Source organism: Myotis yumanensis, unplaced genomic scaffold, assembly GCF_028538775.1.
Source record: "Myotis yumanensis isolate MYYU_CA2020_CCGP unplaced genomic scaffold, mMyoYum1.0.hap1 SCAF_3, whole genome shotgun sequence".
NCBI lineage: Eukaryota > Metazoa > Chordata > Mammalia > Chiroptera > Vespertilionidae > Myotis > Myotis yumanensis.
This window is the reverse complement of record NW_027223754.1, coordinates 213,470,130-213,491,130: the sequence shown is the minus strand read 5'-3', so window position 1 is coordinate 213,491,130 and position 21,001 is coordinate 213,470,130. Positions and strand designations below refer to the sequence as shown.

Here is a 21,001-nt window from a genome sequence, read left to right as displayed (position 1 = left end):
CGTATTACCCTTTTATTAGTATAGATTTTTTAATCATTTTTGTTTAAAGTACGACAAATATTCCCTTTTTTCCCCCGTTGACCTCTTCTAGTCTGTCCCCACCCCTGCCCCAGGCCTACACCACCCTATTGTCTGTGTCCGCGCTTTGTGCATAGATGCATACAAGTTCATTGGTTGATCTCTTCTCACCCACCCACCCTCCCTGCCTTCCCTCTGAGATTCAATAGTCTATCCCTTTAATATTTATTTTTATTATTACTCCTTTAAAAAATATTTTTATTGATTTCAGAGAGGAAGGGAGAGGGAGGGAGAGAGAGAAAGAAACATCAGTGACGAGAGAATCATTGATCGGCTGCCTCCTGCATGCCCCCTACTGGGGATCAAGCCCACAACCTGGGCACATGCCCTGACTGGGAATCGAACCCTGACCTCCTGGTTCATAGGTTGATGCTCAATCACTGAGCCATCTGGCCGGGCCACAGTCTGTCCCTTTAGATGCAATTGCCAGAGTCGTGTCCAGACCAGCCCCAGGAGGTGATCGCGCTGCTGTGGGCGTGGGACAGTCACATGCCTATGTCTCCTCCCCCACCCATCCCAGCTGGGAGGGAGGGGCACCGAGCCCCTGTGACCGACCAGGAAGCTGTGCCCGGAGAGACCTCCCCCTGGCCAAGGCCACACGACTGCTCGGGCAGCACCGGGGTTCTGGTTGGCTGTGACCTTCGTTCAATGTCATCAGGGCCGGGGGAAGGTCGCACCGCTAATTGGCACTGTACGTCCTGTTTCGACGTGGACTGGGCCAGGCGCTGAGCAGGACTCAGTGGGCGGTTGCCGGGGGTCAGGATCTGATGCAAGTGCCAGGGAGCCGAGGCACGGGGAGCCCGGGCGCCACACGGCACCCAAGTCGGACCTGCTTGTGTCCCGACCTGTGGCCCCTGCCTCCCAGGCCCCTGTTCAGTGATTGACATTCAAGATGACGTGTGTGGTGGCGGCAGAGGCCACGTGACACCACAGCAGCGTCAGGTCCCTGTGCCCCCTCTCACCTCCGCCCGACGTCACCGAGCTCGGCTTTGCCTCCGCAGGTCCCTGGACCTGACGGGCCCTCTGCTCCTGGGGGGCGTCCCCAACCTGCCCGAGGACTTCCCCGTGCGCAGCCGCCAGTTCGTGGGCTGCATGCGGAACCTGTCCATCGACGGCAGGAGCGTGGACATGGCCGGCTTCATCGCCAACAACGGCACCAGGGCAGGTAGGGCACGACCGCCGGGGAGTCACGGGGCGGGGCCACACGGAGGGCCACCTCCACGTCCTGGCAGTGACGTCCCTGGAGCCGAAGCCGGGCGTGTCCAGGAGGGAGCGGAGCCGGGCTTGGGGCGTGCTGCTCTCGGGGGCTGGGGTCCTGCACTGTGGGGGGCCGTGACCCTGCTGGGCCGGCTGTCACCGACCCCTGGGGCACTCCACGTCCCCAGCCGACCCCGCCCGCCGGCAGGTTGGCCTGCAGCCGGGTCTGCCCTGGGAAATCTGAGGCCTGTCCCCCGGGAGGGGGGTCCCCGCTGCCCGCCTCCCTCGGCCGCACTCATGGGGCCGGTCCTGGGATACGGCACGACCCGTGTCACGATCCTCTCTGCTTCCAGGCTGTGCTGCTCAGAGGAACTTCTGTGAGGGGACCTGGTGTCAGAACGGGGGCACCTGTGTGAGCCGGTGGGACACGCACCTGTGCCGCTGCCCACTGCGCTTCGGCGGGAAGAACTGCGAGCACGGTGAGCCCGGCGCTGGGGCCGCTCCCCGGGCTCGAGGGTCGCTCCGAGTGCCGCTGCCCGGGGCCAGCAGGCGCTGGGGGCATGTGGGTCCCGGGCGAGGGCCTGGGGGGAAGCGGGAGCAAGCCTAGCCCTGGGCAGGGTGAGAGGCTGAGGGGCTCATGGGGGCGTCTGGGACAGCGCAAGACACGGCACCTCGTCTGAGCAGGGCCAGCGCGAGGTCCAAGTCTGAGGTTCAGGCAGGCGAGGAGGGCGGGGTGGGGCGAGGCCTCCCGGGGCTCACCCTGAAGGGACAATGCCCAGGCCCAGGCGCCCTGCCCCCCCCCCCGCCCCGAGGGGCCCTCCCGTGGCCACTTGCCCACTGGACCGTGTTGTGGGCATCCAGGCAGGGCCTTGGCCGCCCCGCCCACCCGGCCTCGGGTACAAGCTGTGGGCTCTGCGGGTCTGAGGGATGCAGGGCTTCAGAAGCTGTGAACACAGCCATGAGAAGCTCCGTCGCTCTTTATCACGACGTTTCTCTAAACGGAAGGTAAACCAGCGGGACGGCTGAGGCCGATCGGTTCGGGCGTGTCCCTGGGTCGGCCTCTGGGCTGCCCCGTGCTCATTGCTCTGAGACGTCCCGCCCGGGAGACGCCCGCCGGCCCCAGGCCCCCGGGACAGGAGGGCACCTGCCCTCCCCAGCACAGGCCGCCCCGGGCGGGCGCAGCCGGTCGGAGGGCACTGCCTCCCGGGGGAGTCACGGGCCCGGGCGCTGCACGGATCGGCTGCGGGGCTCTGCGTGACGGTTCTGGGGACTCGGGGTCCCCAGCTCCCTCGGATCCTCAGAGCAGCCGGTGAACCAGAACAGGTGGGAGCGAAGCAGCGTGTGAGGAGAGCGGAGCTCCTGCCGCCAGCGCGGCTTGCCCGTCGGCCCAGCACCTGCATAGGCTGCAGCGTGCGGACGGAGGCCTGGGACATGGGTCTGTGTCACATCACAGTCCTCGTCTGGGACGGCTCACTGTCGGGGTCAGGGTCGGGGTCGGGGTTGGGGTCAGCTCCTTTGTGTCCCAGAGCGGCCTGGCACCTTCGAGGCCTGTCTTGGGCAGCAGGTGGGCCGGGCTCCTGGGCGCCTGTAGACAGGATGGCCCAGCCCTGACCGGCCGGCAAGTGCAGGAAGCTTGGGCCGCCGGGGGGAGGCAGGCGGGTGGACAGTGCCAGTGGCCGCCGTGCCCCCGGGTTCCTGTTATGGAGGCCGAGTGCGGCCACGGCCGCGCCAGGGAAAACAGCTGCCAGGGTGGGGTCACGAGAGCAGGAAACAGATGCCGGCGCTCCCGAGGCTGTGGCCCGGCGGGGCCCCGGGCGCCCCCTGCTGTGGTCTCTCCTGAGCCGGTGGGATGACGGTGCCGCCCCACCCGGGGGATCAGGGCGAGACCTGGCACCGGCGCTGCCTGCCGGACGCAGGCGGACCCCAGGGACACAGTGGCTGGCTCAGCCTCGTGGTCTGTGTGGCACACACCGTCTTTCCAGGTGTAACAGCCGAGGGGCTGTTGTCACCCACCTGGGAGCCCTCAGCTGTCCAGCGGCCTTGCCAGGTGTGGGCCCATTCCCGGGCCGTGTGCTGGGCTGGGAGCCCACACAGCTGACTGCCAGGCGACAGGCGCTCCCTGCTGGCTCGCGCTGTCGCGCCAGGAGACCGTCCTGTGCGCAGCCCCCACTCCTGTTCCTGCACCTGCACCCGCAGGTGTGGGAGGGGACAGGCAGGTTGGACTCTCAGGGCCCCCAGCACCCTGTCCTCGGAGCCCGGGGATCCCGGGCCGCCCCCTCTGCCTGTGGTCTCGCCTAGAGCCTCGCCGTGCCCTGGCCACGGGGGGACCCAGGCCTCAGCCTGACTCCCCAGGAAGGTGGCCTGAGTCCCAGGTGGGCTTCTGCAGAGCCCACGGTGCCTGTTTCGGGGGCCGTTGCCGCCAACGGGAGTCTGAGACCGGCCTTTGCCTGCACATGAAAAGGCCGAGTGTGCGCCCCTCCCCGGGAGCCCGTCCCGGACCCTGTCTGACCTCGGGGTCCCTGTCTGTCCGCAGTCATGCCGCACCCCCAGCGCTTCAGCGGGGAGAGCGTCGTGTCCTGGAGCGACCTGGACGTCACCATCTCCGTGCCCTGGTACCTGGGGCTCATGTTCCGGACCCGGACGGCGGACGGTGTGCTGATGGAGGCCACGGCGGGCGCGTCCTCCAGGCTCCACCTCCAGGTGAGGCGGTCCCACCTGGGCCCTGGGGCAGGTGTGCAGCTGATCGATGTAAGCAGGGTGCTGCCCAGAGCTGCCCGCAACGGACCCCCTGCCCTCACGTCGGCCCCCTGCCCTCACGTTGGAGGCCAGTGTGGGCAGGGCCCCCAGTTCCTTAGGATGGAGCCCCCAGGGGCGTGGCCAGCCCCGTCCGGCCAGGACTGGGGCTCAGAGCCCCGCCCCTCCCTCCGCGGCCCCCTCGCCCGGGCACTGTGCAGGCGCGTTTTCCGGGCACCACAGGCCCGGGCTGCTGATCTTCCCTGATGACCTTGTCATTCCATGAGCTCCCCCCTGCGCCCCCCCGCCCCCCTCCCCGGGCAGCCCAGGAGCGAGCTCTGGGCCGAAGCCTGGCAAGCCCGGTGCTGCCCGGGGCGGCGCTCGCTCTGTGGTGGGTTCTCGGTGGAACACATGGCACGCTGTGCTCGGGGCAGGCGATGACGGAGCCGCACCGGCTGGCAGCGGGGCGTCTAGGAAAAAAGTACGCGCTCGGCAGGAACAGACTCCGCTGCTGGAGTAATTATGTTCCGGGAGGCTCACCAGGGATTAAGGTTTCTGCCAGGGCCTGGCCCCCCCCCCCCCCCCCCCGCACCTCCCCTCCCCGCCCTCCACCCCGTGGGAGGCTGGGTGGCAGAGCGGCGGCCGTGGGAGGACCCTCCAGGCCCCAGGGGCCACCCAGACGGCCCCAGGGCAGTCCCCAGAGGCCGGTGCCCGGGCTCTCCAGGAGCCCCTGGCTCACATCCACGTGCTTGTGTGGACGGCAGGCCCCGCAGGCCCCGTGACCCCGGGGGCAGCAGTGTCGGGTTCTGGGGCCTCCCACAGGCCGGTCAGCGGCACCGTCAGTCCTCGGGCAGCCCCAGCAATTGGGTAATGGCTTCCGGGCGCCGGAACCTCCTGCATTGTCAGCGGGATAACCGGGCTGTTGGCGGGGACGCCTCCGAGTCCGAGACAGGTGTGAGGTGCGAGCAGTCCCCGCAGGCCGACCCGCCCACCGGTGTCTCCTTTGTGTGCGGACGTGTCATTTCTATTGCTGCTCCTCGGGCTTCGGTTTTGTTGGCAAAAACAGTGACGGGAGCCCGGCCGGTGTGGCTCCGTGGTTGTGTGTCACCCCGTGAACCAGGAGTTCCCTGGGTCGATTCCGGTCAAGGGCACCTGCCCGGCCGCGCGCTGGATCCCCAGGAGGGGGCGTGCAGGAGGCAGCCCTCCGTGTTTCCCTCTCATCCGAGTTTCTATCTCTGTCCCTCTCCCTTCCGCTCTCTCTAAAGTCAATAAAAACATTTAAAAAAAAAAAACAGCGAGGAGGGAGCGAGGGAAATGAACGTGGTGGCTCCCACGTCTGTGGGACTAAAGGAAACAGTATGGAAAGGTGACAGCGATGGGTGGCCGGCTGTCCTAGAGCTGGGAAACGACGCGCTCCTGGTTGCATTGTCATCCTTACGACCAGCGAAGTGCTTTCTGCTTCCCTCGCGACTTCTTGGATCCGATCCGATCGGGGCACCGAGGAGTGTGGTTCTGAATCGGCAGCAGGTGGCGTTTTCCAGGGAGTCGCTTTGTTAACGTTCAGCGAAGGGCCCTGCAGGACGCAGACCTTGGGAATGGCCTGGGCTTGCTCTGCCGCCCGCGTCAGTCAGCGTCGTGTGCGCGATGGCCGAGAGGAATGTGCCTGGCAGGTGCACTCCCCGACGCCGGGCAGGGACGCTGGCTCACGGGCACTCGCACCTGCCCGGTCATCCGTGGCGTTGTGGTGGGAGGCTGTCCCCTCGGTCACTGAGAGGAGAGTTAAAAACCTCCCACCTCCCGGCCGGCGTGGCTCATGGTTGAGCGTCAGCCTATGAACCAGGAGGTCAGGGTTCGATTCCCCGTCAGGGCACAGGCCCGGGTTGTGGGCTCCATCCCCAGTGTGGGGCGTGCAGAAGACGGCCGACCGGTGATTCTCTCTCATCACTGATGTTTCTATCTATCTCTTCCTCTCCCTTCCTCTCTGAAATCAATTTTAAAAATATGTTTTTTAAACCTGCAGCCTTGATGATGGGCTCTGGCCGTTTTGCTCTGTAGATGTGGGGGCTGTGTCATCGGGTTGTGCAAGCTCAGAGCGGTTTCCCTGGAAAAGGGACTGGTGGCATTTTGAACGTCCTCCTCATCTCTGGGGATTCCTTCTGCCTCACAGTCGGCTTGGTCTCCTGGCGCCGTCGCGGCGCGGGGTTCCGCTCAGCGTCTGCACGATGCGCCTTCTCTGCCCCTTTCCCCTCAGCGCCCGGCGCCCGTACGTTTCGCTGTGCGTCGTGCGAGGAGGGCATCGGTGGCTCGAGGCTTGCTTTTTTCCTGTTTTGCGAGTTTATGGGATCCTCTTGACACAAGGTCACGACAGCGGCGGGTGTGTCTCGGCTCCACACGGGGACGTGGGCAGCGATAGTTTGCGATTCTAGGATCCCTGCACAGGACTCTGCAGGGGCTCGCACGCCGACGGAGACCGTTTCTGTCGAAAAGAAAGCTAACCGTCCCTGACAACCGTCACCTCTGAGGAGTCATTTTTGTTTTTGTTTTTTTTACTCTATCCCTTTTTTTAAAAAAAATATGATGTGTTGATCTCAGAGAGGAAGGGAGAGGGGGAGGGAGAAACATCCATCAGCTGCCTCCTGCACGCCCCCCACTGGGGATCGAGCCCGCAACCCGGGCCTGTGCCCTGACGGGGAATCGGATGGTGACCTCCTGGTTCAGGGGTCAGTGCTCAACCACGGAGCCACACCGGCCGGCTTTCCACTCTGTCTCGCTCGAAGTTACACTTAAACGTGAGATCAGCGACAGTGTCATTTCCTGATCTTTCTCGAGTGTATTAAACAGGGTGCTTGGGTCTAATATCACCAAACGAAACGTTTACCTCCAAAGCGAAGAGGGCGCGTCCCCGGGAGCCTATTCCTCGGGGTCCCGTGGTCCCCGTACCTGTCCTCGCGCCTGCGTCTGGCACTTCTGCTCTCTGGGTCCCCGAGGTTCTGTCTCCGGTTTCCTGCTTCTCCTGGTTTTCAAGCGCACGGTCTTGTCTCCTGGGGGACGGGGTTATTCTTGGTTGAGTGCTGGGCCTCGGGTTGAAGACGTGGAGAGAATCTGACACTGGAACGGAGGAGGCGCTGTCGCCCGTCTGCTCTGAGAGGTTTTGTCCCCCGGCCCCAGCGCCTAGGCAGCTGTGCTCAGCTGGCCGCCGGGGGAGGCCCGCACGGCCTGTTGTCGGCCGCAGGGCGCGAGTCTCCTGGTGTCTGCAGCCTGGGGGCGGGGGGGGGCCTTTGAGTTGGCCTCATTTTCCTGGTGTTGTCAGGAGGCTGTGCCAGTCACCCCGACCTTCACCAGGGTCGACGTGACCTGGGCATTCCCCTGGCTTCGTGGCTCGGCCAGTCGTGGGGCTGATTTCTGTTGCCTGTGCGTGTCCTTGAACACGTGACCTGAGTCTCGTCTCAGAAGGGGTCACATTTACACCCAAATGCAGAGCCCGCGGGCCCCGCACCGCTGTTTGCCCCCAGGGCCAGGTCCAGTGGGCACTGTTGTGCCGGACTCTGCCCGCATTGGACCCTTCTTTTATCTCCTCCCGAGGATGTTTTCCCATTGATTTTTTTTTTAAGAAAGGGAGGGAGGAGAGGGAGAGAAGCATCAATGCGAGAGAGACACGTTGATTAGTTGCCCCTGAAGAGGGCCGGGGATTGAGCCTGCAACCGAGGTATGTGCCCTTGACTGGGAATCGAACCCGGGATCCCCGGCCTGTGGGCCGACGCTCTAACCACTGGGAAACCGGCCAGGGCAGCATCTGAACTTCCTACCACAGAAAGGGCATAGCATTCTGAGGGGCGTCACAGGCCACGGGAAGTTAGGCGTGGCCTACGCTTTGGTCCATCTCCGACGCAGCGCCCGTAAGTTTTCCCGTGGCTCCCCGTCCCACAGATCCTCAACAGCCACGTCCAGTTCACGGTGTCCCACGGCCCCTCGGACGCGGCGTCCATGCGGCTGTCCCGGTCGCGCGTGGCTGACGGCGAGTGGCACCACCTGCTGATCGAGCTGAAGAGCGCCAAGGAGGGCACGGACATCAAGTACCTGGCGGTCATGACCTTGGACTATGGCGTGGACCAGGTGGGCCGGCACCGGCACCTCTGGGTCAGACCCCTTCATCGGGTCTGTGGGGAGCCCACTGACCCTCCCGCGTACCGGGACCCCCCAGGGCCCTGGTAGATTTGGGGGCGCCCATTCTGAAGCCCCTGAGTCTGGGTCTCACATTCTGCCTTATGCTGAGGTCCCTGGCACCTGCGCCTCGTCCCCTGCCCGGATGGCCAGCTCCCAGGGTCAGGACCTGGGCTGCATCCGTGTGTCCATCCTGGCGCCGTGGCTGCCTTCAGCAGGGCATCTTAGCGGGCCTGTCGAGTAACGGTTGTGTGCTCGGCGCTGTGCCTTCGGGCACAGAGATTAAAAACCTCAGAGTGGACGGTGCGTGCAGGTGGGCGAGCAGGGAGCCCGGGGACCAGAGGGGCCGTGGGACACCAGCGTGGCAGCTGGCAGGGCGCACTCGGAGTGCTGGCTGAGCCACACGATCGCCACGGTTTGCGGGGGGAGGAGAGGCGTGTTTACAGGACGCCCGGGCGACTGTTCGGCGCTCTGGGAGTCCAGGCTCATCTCACCGCCGGCTCTGCGATGAGCAGCTACGGGTCCCGCGGGCACCCTTCCGGCTCAGGGTCTGCTGGTGCCCCCTTAGATGCCCCCATCCATGGGCGTGTTTTCCATTCGCTGCCGTCTCCCCAGGTCACCAGCTCTTTCCCGCATCGTGGCCAGCATGGAGGGGCAGGTTGCCCACGTCCCCTCACTGACCCTGTGGGCTGAGCTGGGACATGGACACGGGGCCTCTGACCCGGTTCCCACGCCTCGTGCGTCACACAGATAGCAGCCGGGTTTTCAGAGAGAAGGCTGAGCCCGGCCCACTTTTATTTTTATTTTTGTTAATGTATTTTATTGATTTCAGAGAGGAAGGAGGGAGAGAGGGAGAGAAACATCTATGACGAGAGAATCATGGATCGGCTGCCTCCTGCAGCCCCCACACTGGGGACCGAGCCCACAACCGGGGCATGTGTCCTGACGGGGAATCGAACCGGGACCTCCTGGTTCATAGGTTGATGCTCAGCCCTGAGCCACGCCGGCCGGGCTGCCTGCTGCTTGAAGGCCCAGGCCTCCGCCCGTGGGTTTGCCCGAGCGGCTGCGTGTGCCTTCGAGCGTGAAGCAGTTTCGGGTGGGTGCGCCCTCCCCCGCAGGACACGGTGCAGATTGGGAACCGGCTCCCGGGGCTGAGGATGCGCAGCGTGGTGCTGGGCGGCGTGTCGGAGGACAAGGTCTCGGTGCGCCGCGGCTTCCGGGGCTGCATGCAGGTATGCACGGCCGGCGCGGCGGGCACGGGCGCGGGCACTGCTCACCGGCTCCGCTGCTGCCCCACGGCTGGACCCCTGGTGACTGCTGGTCTCAGTGACCAGTCGCTCGTCTGAGCGCCGACCCAACGGTAACACACACGGGTCCCAGCCACACCCGGTCCTCCCCACGTCCCTCACGTCCTCCCCCCCAGCCCCCCCCATCTGTCACCTGCACCTGCCGCTCTGCCCTCCTGGCGAGACCAGAACCCGCCCCTCGCTCCCTCCACCAGCCCCGCTGTCCGCTCCGGGCCCCCCTGCACGGGCCCCCCTGTCCCTCGTCCAGGTGTGCTGTCTGGCAGCTGTTTGTCGAGTAGCCCTGCTCGAGGCCCAGCTCGCGGCCCAGCACCCGTGGCAAGGAGATACTTCCGTTCCTTCACCTGGTGCCCCCCATGCCCCGCGTGCTCTCTGAGCCCCTCCCCCAGCTCTGCTGTGCCTGGCCCCGGGCCTCTTGCCTGGGAACTCGCCACATGTGGCCCCTGGGTGCCCCTGCTGGGTGCCCTCGCTCAGCCACCCTCTGCCGTGAGCGCCGGCTACCCCCCCCCGCAGTCACACCTGCATGCACTTTCCCTCGTGAGCCCACCCGGGTCGCTGGGATGCGGGGCCTGTCTCCTCCTGGAGCACAACCTGGGGAGGCGGGCGACCTCGTTCTGCCGTCGCCCCCCCTCCCTGCTCCCCTCGCCCCCTCGCCCCAGGGCCCCAGATAAACGAGGTGTCACTGTAGAAACCAGGGACAGAGGGCACTGCGGGTCCGTAACCGCCGGGGACCGTTCGGGGTTCCTCCCGCCCAGAGGCCCCGGGATCGAGTCCCTGTCCTTTCCTCCTGCAGGGAGTGAGGATGGGGGAGACGTCCACCAACGTCGCCACGCTGAACATGGACGACGCCCTCAAGGTCAGGGTGAAGGACGGCTGTGACATGGGCGACTCGTGCGCCTCCAGCCCCTGCCCCCAGCACAGCCACTGCCGCGACGCCTGGGACGGCCACACCTGCGTCTGCGACAAAGGTGAGCGTCCGCCGCCCACACCCGCTGCCCTCAGCCCGGCGACGCCTCGGTGCAGACAGTGCACTGGGGGGGCTGCGCCGGGGCCCGGCTTCCCAGCGACCCTTCGTGTCGGGGAGCCCTGAGCTCTGGTGTGTGACCAAGGACTGGGCCAGCCGTCTCTTCCTTTAAAATTTTTTTTATTTTTCAATTTATTTCAGAGAGGAAGGGAGAGAGAGACATAAATGATGAGACTCCTGGGTCGGCTGCCTCCTGCACGCCCCCTACTGGGGATCGAGCCCACAACCCGGGCCTGTGTCCCAACTGGGAATGGAACTGTGACCTCCTGGTTCATAGGTCATAGGCTGACACTCAACCACTGAGCCACGCTGGCCAGACTGGGCCATCTCTTCTTTTTTTAAAAAAAAAAAATATATATATTTTATTGATTTTGTACAGAGAGCAAGGGAGAGGAATAGAGAGTTAGAAATATCGATGAGAGAGAAACATCGATCAGCCGCCTCCTGCACACTCCCTACTGGGGATTGAGCCCCCAACCAAGGTACATGCCCTTGACCGGAATCGAACCTGGGACCCTTCAGTCCACAGGCCGACGCTCTATCCACTGAGCCACACTGGTCAGGGCAGGGCCATCTCCTCTTAGATGCGTGTCTCTTTTGTACTCGGGCAGACGGGCCCCAGGCCTCAGCCTCAGGGCTCGAGATGAGATGAAGAAAATTAGGTGAAAACACACATTTTTAAAAGCGTACGTTCAATGTTTGCCTCTGGATTTGGTGGTGCCGTAGCTGTGCCAGCGGGCACCCGCCACCGTGTGTCCTCCGGTGGCTGGGACCCTCTGCCTGTGGTTCCCGCCCTCCCGGGGGCGCCTGGGAGCCCTTGTCTGTGAGTCCACGTTGGGCCCTCTGAGTGCTCACGTTCCCCGTGACACCAGGAGGCCGGGAGGACAGTGGCCGGGGTGTCGGACATGAGGGTCTGGCTCCGGGGGGCGGGGGTCATGCTGGCCTGTCCCCACAGGGTTCTTTGGAACGAAGTGCGTTGACGTGTGCCACCTGAACCCCTGTGAGCACCCGGCGGCCTGCGTGCGCAGCCCCGGCACCCCGCGGGGCTACGTGTGCGAGTGCGGGGCCGGCCGCTACGGGCCGTACTGCGAGAACAGGTGAGAGATGCACGTGTGTCGCCGCCGCGCGTCCACGCGGTGCTGCTCCTGCCAGTTTCTCTTCGTGGTGACTTAACCCAAAATGCATACAATTCTGGGTCAAGGACCCGTTTTCAAATCGGCACAAAGTAAATGAGAACCAAAGTGGGCGTCTCGCACGAACCTCGGTTGAGCCCGTCTCCACCAGAGACTTACAAACTGCTCTCTGACCTCCAGCTGCTGTGCTCAGAGCAGGGGGAGCGGAGGTCGGTCAGGCGACGGGCGGCAGCCGGCTGGGAGGCGGGCGGCCTCCTCACCTTCGAGGTCACTCACCTCAAGGTCACCAGCTGGCTCCCCAGGGGCTGGGTGGAGCCGATTCTGAGCGCACTGGTCCAGCGCGTGGCTGGACGGAGCTGACGGAGGCGCGGGCACACCGGGCGGGGCAGGCCGCTCTGAGCACCCGGGGCCATGGCCAGCGTTTGTCCCTGGGCCGGGGGGACCACGGGTGCTGCCCAGCCCCTGGTCCCGGGGCAGCCGGCTCCGTGCTGCGTGGGGCTGGGGTCGAGGGAGGCCGTGCAGGGGCGTCCGTGTCACTGTGCCCGGGAGCCGGCGTCCGCTGTGGGTGCTGCACAGAGGGGACCCGGCGACGTCATGCTGGCAGCGAGCCGGGGTGGGGAGTCCTGTGTCTCCAGGTCGAAGGGAAAGTAAACACGTCATTTAAAACGAGTTCTGTAGGTAGAACCCTCCCGCCGTGGGCCCCTCAAGGCTGGGATTGGGATGGGAAAGTCTAAGAGGTGGGGGTGATCGGGGGCGGGGGAGGCAGGCAGGGGGAACTGAGGCCCCTCGAGGGGGAGGGAGGGGCCAGCTCCGGGCCCCAGGAGGCTTCCTCTGGCTCCGAGCAGACAGTGTGCAGCCCTCCACCTGCTTCCCGACAGGATCGACCTCCCGTGCCCCAAAGGCTGGTGGGGGAACCCTGTGTGTGGCCCGTGCCACTGTGCCGTCGACAAAGGCTTCGATCCCGACTGCAACAAGACCAGCGGGCAGTGCCAGTGCAAGGTGAGGCAGCCCACGGAGGTCTGCGGGCACGTGCCCCTCACCGCTCCTGGGCGCCGAGCCCGGAGGTGGCCCTGCATGCACACACACACACACACCTACACGTGCATAGCTATCTGCACGTGCACACACCTACATGTGCATAACATGCACACACACCTACATACCCCTACATGTGCGTAGACACACACCTACACACACACCTACACACACGCCTACCTACACACATGCCTACTTACACACACCTACACGTGCATGCACACACACACACACCTACACGTGCATAGCTATCTGCACGTGCACACACCTACATGTGCATAACACATGCACACACACCTACATACCCCTACATGTGCATAGACACACACCTACACACACACCTACTTATACACACCTACACACACGCATATCTACACACACCTGCCTGGACACATGCACACACACATCTTGAGCCCAGGGAATCACATACACACACACCTACATGTACATAAACACACCTACCTGCGCACGTCTACACGTGCACACGCGTCCCGAGCCCAGGGCATCACGTGCACACGCACTTGCCTGCTGATGTGGGTCTGGGTGTCTCGCTGCCCCGAGGTCCTGAGGCCCCCGGGCTGCCTTCCCCTGGGAGCCGCTGGGACCACGGGACTAGCGTCCGCAGCCCACACCCGGGACCCCGAGCAGCGTCCGTGGGGTCGGCTCGTCTTCGGCACCGACCACGAGCCCCCCGCGCGGCTTCTGGCGTTCGCAGGAGAACCACTACCAGCCCCCGGACCAGGACGCCTGCCTGCCCTGCGACTGCTTCCCGCACGGCTCCCACAGCCGCGCCTGCGACGCCGACACCGGGCAGTGCGCCTGCAGGCCGGGGGTCATCGGCCGCCAGTGCAACCGCTGCGACAACCCTTTCGCCGAGGTCACCGTGCTCGGCTGCGAAGGTCAGTGGTGCCCCTTGGCCCCCGTGAGGCCGTGTCGCAGGGGCAGGCCGCTGGGCACGGCGTGCATGCGTGCGTATGTACGTGTGTGTGTGTGTGTGTGTGTGTGTGTGAACGCGCACCGCACACTCTGGCGTTTGAGGAATGCTCAGCTTAGGGTCTGTGCACCTGGCGCTCTGTGACCTTGGCCCTCGTTAGAGCTGGTCGCCCGTCCCGTCCTCACCGCGGGGGAAGGTGGGGGTCTGGTTTGGGGGCGGGGCCCCCAGGGAGGAGTGAGCGGAGCCCTGCACCCTGGGGTGGCTGGGCCAGGCTGAGCGTCTCCCCTCTGCCCCCCAGTGATCTACAGCGGGTGTCCCAGGGCGTTTGAAGCTGGCATCTGGTGGCCGCAGACCAAGTTTGGGCAGCCGGCCGCGGTGCCGTGCCCCAAGGGATCCGTGGGTAAGTGCCAGGGCCGGGGCGTCCACGCCGGGCAGGAGGGCGGGTAGAAGCACGTGGTTACGGGAGAGGCCGGACCTCACGGACGCTCCGTGTTCCATGCTGAGAAACCTTAGTTTAGCCGAAGTGTTGGGGGACGTGAGGAACTTCTCCTAAATAATAAATGACAAGACCTGGGAGGGGCTCAGCCAGCTGCTCCCCGCTCAGCCGCTCTCTGTAGAAGGGGTGGAGCTGCATCTGCCCGTGAGGGGTGGAGCCCGCAGCGTGGGTGGGAGTGGGTGCTCCAGAAGGGGGTGAGCCGGCTTCTTTCTCGAGGACTTGCTCCGATGTCTGCCTGTCACGGCTGGGCTCCGGCCACCTGCTTGCAGACAGCCCACAGCTCAGACATTGCCCGGGCGGGAGACGGGACCACCCCTGCCGGCCCCGTGGCTGGGCCCCCCACTGGCCCCGTGGCTGGGCCCCCGCTGGCCTCATGGCCGTGGCTCCCGCTGGCCTCATGGCTGGGCCCCAGCTGGTCCCGTGGCTGGGCTCCCACTGGCCCTGTGGCTGGGCCCCCGCTGGCCTCATGGCCGTGGCTCCCGCTGGCCTTGTGGCCGGGGCCCCTGTGAGTCCTGGGCCAGCGAGGGGTGGGTGCACACCTCATGGGAACACACCGGGTCTGAGCACATCGGGACGAGCACTCGTCGATTAGCCGTCAGGACTTCAGTTTCATGTCCCTCCTCTGCCCCAGGCACCGCCGTCCGCCACTGCAGCGGGGAGAAGGGCTGGCGGCCCCCCGAGCTCTTCAACTGCACCACGGCCTCCTTTGTGCAGCTCAAAGCCGCGGTAGGGACAGGCGTGCGGAGCCCCGGGTGGGTGGGGTCGAGGCAGCGCCCGTGGTCAGACACCAGCCCGGCTCCGGACACGTCTCCTCGTTCCCTTCAGGCCCCAGCTGTGCCTGTGGCCCTGCAGACTCCGAGTCCCAGGGTGGAGTCCCCGCCCTCCCCTCTCGCCCTCCTCCCAGCGCCTCAGATGCTCCGGCCCCTCCCACTTGGCGTGTTTTTCAGCCAATTGTTGGCCTGACAGACCCTCCTTTTTGGTACCAGTTATCAGCCAGGGTCTTTATTTTTTTTTTTTAATATATTTTTACTAGAGGCCCGGTGCACGAAATTCGTGCAAGGACCTTGGGCCCCCACCTGCCACCTCCGAGGCCAGGGGCCTCTGCTGCCTCTGCCTTGGTCCCTGCCCACTGTGGCTTTGTCCGGAAGGAAGGACATTCAGTCTAATTAGCATATTACGCTTTTATTATTATAGATTGACTTCAGAGAGGAAGGGAGAGGGAGAGAGATGGAAACATTAATGATGAGAAAATCATGGATCGGCTGCCTCCTGCACGCCCCACACTGGGGATCGAGCCCACAACCCAGGCCTGTGCCCTGACCAGGAATTGAACCGGGACCTCCTGGTTCATAGGTCAACGCTCAACCACTGAGCCACGCCCGCCGGGCTGCTTTTAATTTCTCAAGTTCTGTTTGGACCAGACAGTTCCCGCGGGAAGTGGTGGGTTGAGCGGGAGGCCCGTGCAGCCACACGGCAGGCTGGCAGGCATCGCGTCTGCTCCCTCTTTCAGAACGAGAGGCTGAGCCGCAATGAGACGCGGATGGACGGGCCGGGGGCCCTGCGGCTGGCCAGGGCGCTGAGCAACGCCACGCAGCACTCGGCCGCGCTCTTCGGCCAGGACCTGCGCACGGCCTCCCAACTGCTGGCCCGCGTCCTGCAGCACGAGAGCGGCCGGCAGGGCTTCGAGCTGGCGGCCACGCGGGACGCCGACTTCCACCAGGTGGGCGGGCGCGGCCGTGGCCTTGGGGGGCAAGACCAGGCGTTCCTGTGGGGGTGGGGCTGTGATGTCACCAGCCGCCTCCCCTGTGTGCCCCGGGGTGCACATGCCACGCCCCCCGCAGGGCTTCTCCCTGACGCCCCCTCCTGCCTTGGAGAGGGAAGCAGCCGCCGTCTCCACCCGCTCAGGCGGCCGGCCGGGCCTGCGGGACCTGGGAGCCCCGTGCGGTAGCCAGGCCTCCGGGCACTGCACCCCGAGCTGAGCACCGTCTATCTGTCTGTCTGCCAGGATGTCGTCCGCGCGGGCAGCGCCCTGCTGGCCCCGGGCACCAGGGCCGCGTGGGAGCAGATCCAGCGCGGCGAGGGGGGCGTGGCCCAGCTGCTGCGCAGCTTCGAGGATTATTTCAGCAACGTGGCCCGCAACCTGCGCAGAACCTACCTGCGGCCCTTCGTCATCGTCACCGCCAACATGAGTAAGGGCCCCGGCACCGGGCACCGCCCCGGGCCCATCGGGTGCACAGCCCCCGCCCGGCCGCCTCTCGGGGAAGGGTCAGCGGCTCTGGCCTCTTCTCTCGTCTGTAAAAGGGGAGGTGGGGCCCTCTTGGTCCAGCCTGCTCACAGGTGACCCACAGAAACACACGGCACCCCGGCCAGGACCCGGGGGACGGCGTGCGCAGAGGGGGCGAGAAGGCAGAGCTGGGGGAGGCTGTCTGGGGAGTGGGCCTGGGGTCCCACCCTCCACACTCGCTCCGAGAGCCCCAGGCCCAGGGCGGGACCAGGACGGTGGCCGGCCCAGGGCGGAGAGGCCACACGCCAGCGCCCGGCGAACCCAGTGCCCCGGCGCCCAGGACGCGCTGCTCTGAGTCGGGTTCACCAGTTGGGCTCCTTCCTGGGAGAAAGCCCCCGGCTCGGCCAGCGCTGGCACAGCCCTGGGGGCTGCCCTGGGGGCTCCCCGCTTCCTCCTGCGCCTCGGGCAGAGCCAGGACGTCCCTTCCCCAGGTGCCCCTTGGTTTCCCCGTTACCTCCCACGGGTGGGCCTGTGACCCATAGCGGCACCCCCACCGGCCGGGAGGAGGGGGGGGGCGCGCTGCTCCCGTCAGGGTCACTGGCTGTGCCGGCCCCCAAGCTGCCCCACGTGTCCCGACCCGGGCCTGCCACGTTCCCCTCCCGCTCGGTGTAAAGCGCCCAGGAAGACGGGTTCTGGTTCGGGTTGGGGCTCCCGGGGGCAGGGCCTTGAGCCACGTGTGAGGGAAACCACTGTCCCCACAGTCCTTGCTGTCGACGTCTTCGACAAGTTCAACTTCTCGGGAGCCTGGGTGCCGCGGCTCGAGGACATCCAGGAGGACTTCCCAAGAGAGCTGGCGTCCTCTGTCTTCTTCTCGGCCGACTTCTTCCGACCTCCGGAGAGGAGAGGTGAGCGCGGGAGCCCAGGGCTGTGCGGGGCCTCCTGCTGGGGGGCGGTTGGGGGGCTGCAGGGAGAGCGAAAAGCAGTCTCACAGCAGAGCATGCCCTGTGGGTGTGGGTCCCGTGGGCTGAGGCTCCCTGACCAGCACTGGTTAGTGGGAGACACTGAGCCAGCCGGGCTGTGGGGAAACTGAGGCTTCAGACCCAGCGGTTTATTTAGGCCGGGAGCGCCCACAGGGAGGCAGGCTCGGCTCGGCCCCCCTCCACGGTGTGCTGCGGGGCTGAGATTCCCGCGAGGCCGCCGTGCGGGACGCTGCCCGCTGCCCGCTGCCCTCCCTCTGGGCGGTACCCCCCCCAGCCCCTGGTGACCGCTGCCCCGCTGCCTCCTGGTCCCGGGAGTGAAATCCACAGCCTGTGGCCGGCTTGTCTCTCCAGCCTGTCCTTGGGGCGCGTCCCTGGGGGAGCCCCGTCCCCCGTGTCGGCTCCTCGCTCACACGCTCACTCACCTTGCAGAGGGGCCCTCGGGGAGGCCCGTCGGGGGTAAGGCCGCCCTGCAGACCCCGCGCCCTGGGTCCGGCGCCGAGAGCGAGGCCCCGTCCCGGAGGCGGAAGAGGCACCCCGAGGAGCCCGGCCAGTTCGCCGTCGCCCTGGTCGTCGTCTACCGGACGCTGGGGCAGCTGCTGCCCGAGCGCTACGACCCCGATCGCCGCAGCCTCCGGTGAGGAGCCCGGGAGGGCCGCGTGCAGGGGTCCCCAGGCCCCGCACGTCACACCCACCCCAGCACGCCCTGCCCTGCGGGCTCCCACAGGGGTTCTGGGTCTGCCGTTGGCACACCGGCCTGGCAGTGTGATTCCCGCTCAAGGGTCTGTCCCCAACACCTGTCCTCAGGCTGCGGGGCCGGCACCCAGGGCTACTGGGTGACACTGGCTGGGAAACAACTCCTGCCCAGGGGCTCCGTGGCCGTGCGCAGTCAGGCACAGGGCCCTCACCCTCGTTAGTGGGGTGACCCTTGTTATTGGGGGACCCCAGGAGCTGGGATATTCGCCTGCTTCTTTTCAGCTGCCATCTCAGGCTCCCCTGCTGCCCCTGCCGCCCCTGCTGGTCTGTTGTGGGGCCACCCCTGCCATACACATGCTTTCTCCTCACTTTCTATATTTATTTATTTTTATTGATTTCAGAGAGGAAGAGAGAGGGAGAGAGAAACGTCAATGAGAGAGAACCATTGATCCACTGCCTCCTTCATGTCCCCACACTGGGGATCAAGTCCGTAACCCGGGCCTATGCCCGTATCGGGAATCGAACCTGGGACCCCCTGGTTCATAGGTCGACACTCAGCCACGGAGCCACGCCAGCCGGGCACTTCTCATTTTTAAGTTTCTAAAGTTCACCTTTGACCCTGTGCACGCCCCACCCATGGCAAAACCCGCAGGGAGCACCCCGCGGCCGCAGCCCAGCCCCTCCCAGGAGCAGAGCTCGCCGCAGTGTGGCGCCCTCCCGAGGGCGTCAGGCCTGTGTCCTCTGTGCTTGCACACGGCTGGGCTGTTAGACGTGTTCTCTGACACGCGTGTCCCTGTGTCTCTCTCCCCGCAGGCTGCCGGGCCGGCCGGTCATCAACACGCCGGTGGTGAGCGCCGTGGTGCACAGCGAGGGGGCGCCGCTGCCCCGCCCCCTGCAGAGGCCCGTCCGCGTGCAGTTCGCGCTGCTGGAGACGCGGGAGCGCACCAAGCCCGTCTGCGTGTTCTGGAACCACTCCATCACGTGAGCCACGTCTCCACGGGAGCTGCGGGGGCCGGAGCGGGCCAGGTCCCCAACCTCTGGGGGAGCCTCCCCTGGGGGGTCCTCTTGCTCGTCCTGGGTGTTAGGGTCCCCTACACACACAGTTACAAACACACCCGTGCACGTGCATGTACACACACGTGTACACACACAGGCCAACACGGAGATAGGCCACGCACCCGCAGGGCTGCCAGGACACAGAAGCCGACAGGCGCCCCGTCTCTGCCAAACCGGGCCGGGGCTTGTGCTGAACACGCCCGGAGGCAGCACTCAGAGACGGGCCCAGGGACCCTTCCGCCGACCTGGGGCGTCCAGATGCGTGTGGGGGTCCCTGTGTCAGCCGGGGGTGCCGACCTACCCTGGCCACCGTGAGACCAGCAAGGCAGCCGCGAGGCTGGTTTCACCCCGGGAGCCCAGCTGCCTCAGCGGGGCCCTCCCTTGTCTGAAGCTCGGACAGAATCTGTGCAGCCAAACCTCCCCCCAATCGTGTCCCACTGGGGTGAGTGGGGCCGAGCTGGGCGCTGAGGCTGGGGCAGCGAGCCAGCCCCCCACTTGGCGCGCGCTGGGGAGCAGACCCTGTGTGTCTCTCCCTCGTTGTTTCCCGAGTTCTGGTTAACGAGCAGCGGCGTCGCACCGGAACAGACGCCCGGCTTACAAAGAGCGAGTGCCGCGCGGGCTCACGGTGGGGGCGTGGGAGGGGCTGCCTGGCCATGTGAAGCCCGGCCGTCGCAGGCCCCCCGCCTTCAAACCCTGGCGGTAGCCATCCTCTCATTATCCCCTCTGCCTGGCTGCACAGTCATCCTGCATCCTAGTTCTTAGCAAATGCCTTCGCCTTCACAGCCCATTTTACAGATGAGCAAACTGAGGCTCAGAGAAGTGAGTGGATTTTCCCAGAGTCCGGAGGGCAGGGCTCCCTCTGAGGCCGAGATGCACCTTGCGGTTTGGGGCTCCCCACCAGTTAAACGGGAGCGTCATGGGGCCCTGCCCCCAGGCAGCGGCCGTAAAAGGTTGCACAATGGGGAGATGAAAGCCTAGAAGGAAGGTAATGTCTGGACAAGGAGCAGGCTGAGGAACAAAGCGGCCCTTTTAACAACCCACTAATGTTTCCCACACAAGGAGGGGTGCCCAGCGTCCATTTAGGTTTTACTGCGATGACACAGAGCAGGAGCCCCGGGCGCTCCTCAGAGGCCAGAGGGGGGGGGAGTAGTCCCAGGGTCCCCGGGAAGGGGGCTGTGGGCCTCCGCGTGACGGGCACTTGTGGGCGCAGTGAGGGCGCGGCAGGCAGGGGCAGGAGGCCTCGGGGAGCCCGGCGCTAGAGGGACCCCCCCCTTTTCTCTGCAGCCCCGGGGGGACTGGAGGCTGGTCGGCCAAGGGCTGCGAGCTGCTGGCGCGGAACCGGACCCACGTGACCTGCCAGTGCAGCCACACCGCCAGCTTCGCGGTGCTCATGGACGTCTCCCGGCGCGAGGTGGGCACCCACGGCGGCCCTGCCCGCCTGGCACGTGTGTGCAGGGCATTCACCCTTTGGGGCGTCGAGCCTGGCCCCACAGCTGCCCCCCCAAGGCTGTGTCTCCCTCCGAGGGCTTGAAACCGAGCCCCTGAGCTGGCCAGTCTGTTCGCAGTTGCGGTTCCGTAAGGAAGCCCCCAGGGCTTCCACCGAGGCCTGGCTGTGCGTTAAAGGAGCCGCCTGGACCGCCCCCCTCACTTCCCAGCGGGGCCCCCAGCCTGTCAGGTGACGCAGCTTCACCTCATGTTAAAGTTAAGGAAGAAAAGTCGTCCGGACAAGGGAGTGTCTCCCTTCAGCCACACACGCTGGCCCCACAGGCCCCAGAGGCCCCCGAAGACAAAGGAGGCGGGTCCACAGCCCGGCCGCAGGCGCTAACGTTTAGCCCCGGCGTCCTCTGGCCTGGGGTGCGATGAATGGGCTGCAGGGGGGGCGGGGGGTGAGGTCAGCCTGGTGCCCGCGCTGGACTCCAGGAGCCCCTTCCCAGGCCTGGGTTTTGTGGGGGA

At 65.7% G+C, this 21,001-nt stretch overlaps 1 protein-coding gene across 2 annotated transcripts in view; it reads left to right on the top strand.

Moving 5' to 3' along the window:
* CELSR1 (cadherin EGF LAG seven-pass G-type receptor 1) overlaps positions 1–21,001 on the top strand; it is a 99,053-nt gene that overhangs the window by 68,311 nt on the left and 9,741 nt on the right. For both annotated transcript variants that reach the window (XM_070411311.1, XM_070411310.1), the window contains exons 7-23: positions 1,080–1,243; positions 1,629–1,754; positions 3,809–3,975; positions 7,936–8,121; positions 9,288–9,401; positions 10,267–10,441; positions 11,453–11,594; positions 12,509–12,629; positions 13,381–13,564; positions 13,898–13,999; positions 14,727–14,821; positions 15,606–15,815; positions 16,101–16,284; positions 17,081–17,224; positions 17,729–17,933; positions 18,806–18,973; positions 20,333–20,459. In XM_070411311.1, the coding sequence (XP_070267412.1) occupies positions 1,080–1,243; positions 1,629–1,754; positions 3,809–3,975; positions 7,936–8,121; positions 9,288–9,401; positions 10,267–10,441; positions 11,453–11,594; positions 12,509–12,629; positions 13,381–13,564; positions 13,898–13,999; positions 14,727–14,821; positions 15,606–15,815; positions 16,101–16,284; positions 17,081–17,224; positions 17,729–17,933; positions 18,806–18,973; positions 20,333–20,459 (2,614 nt within the window). The remainder of the gene's footprint in view (positions 1–1,079; positions 1,244–1,628; positions 1,755–3,808; positions 3,976–7,935; positions 8,122–9,287; positions 9,402–10,266; positions 10,442–11,452; positions 11,595–12,508; positions 12,630–13,380; positions 13,565–13,897; positions 14,000–14,726; positions 14,822–15,605; positions 15,816–16,100; positions 16,285–17,080; positions 17,225–17,728; positions 17,934–18,805; positions 18,974–20,332; positions 20,460–21,001) is intronic.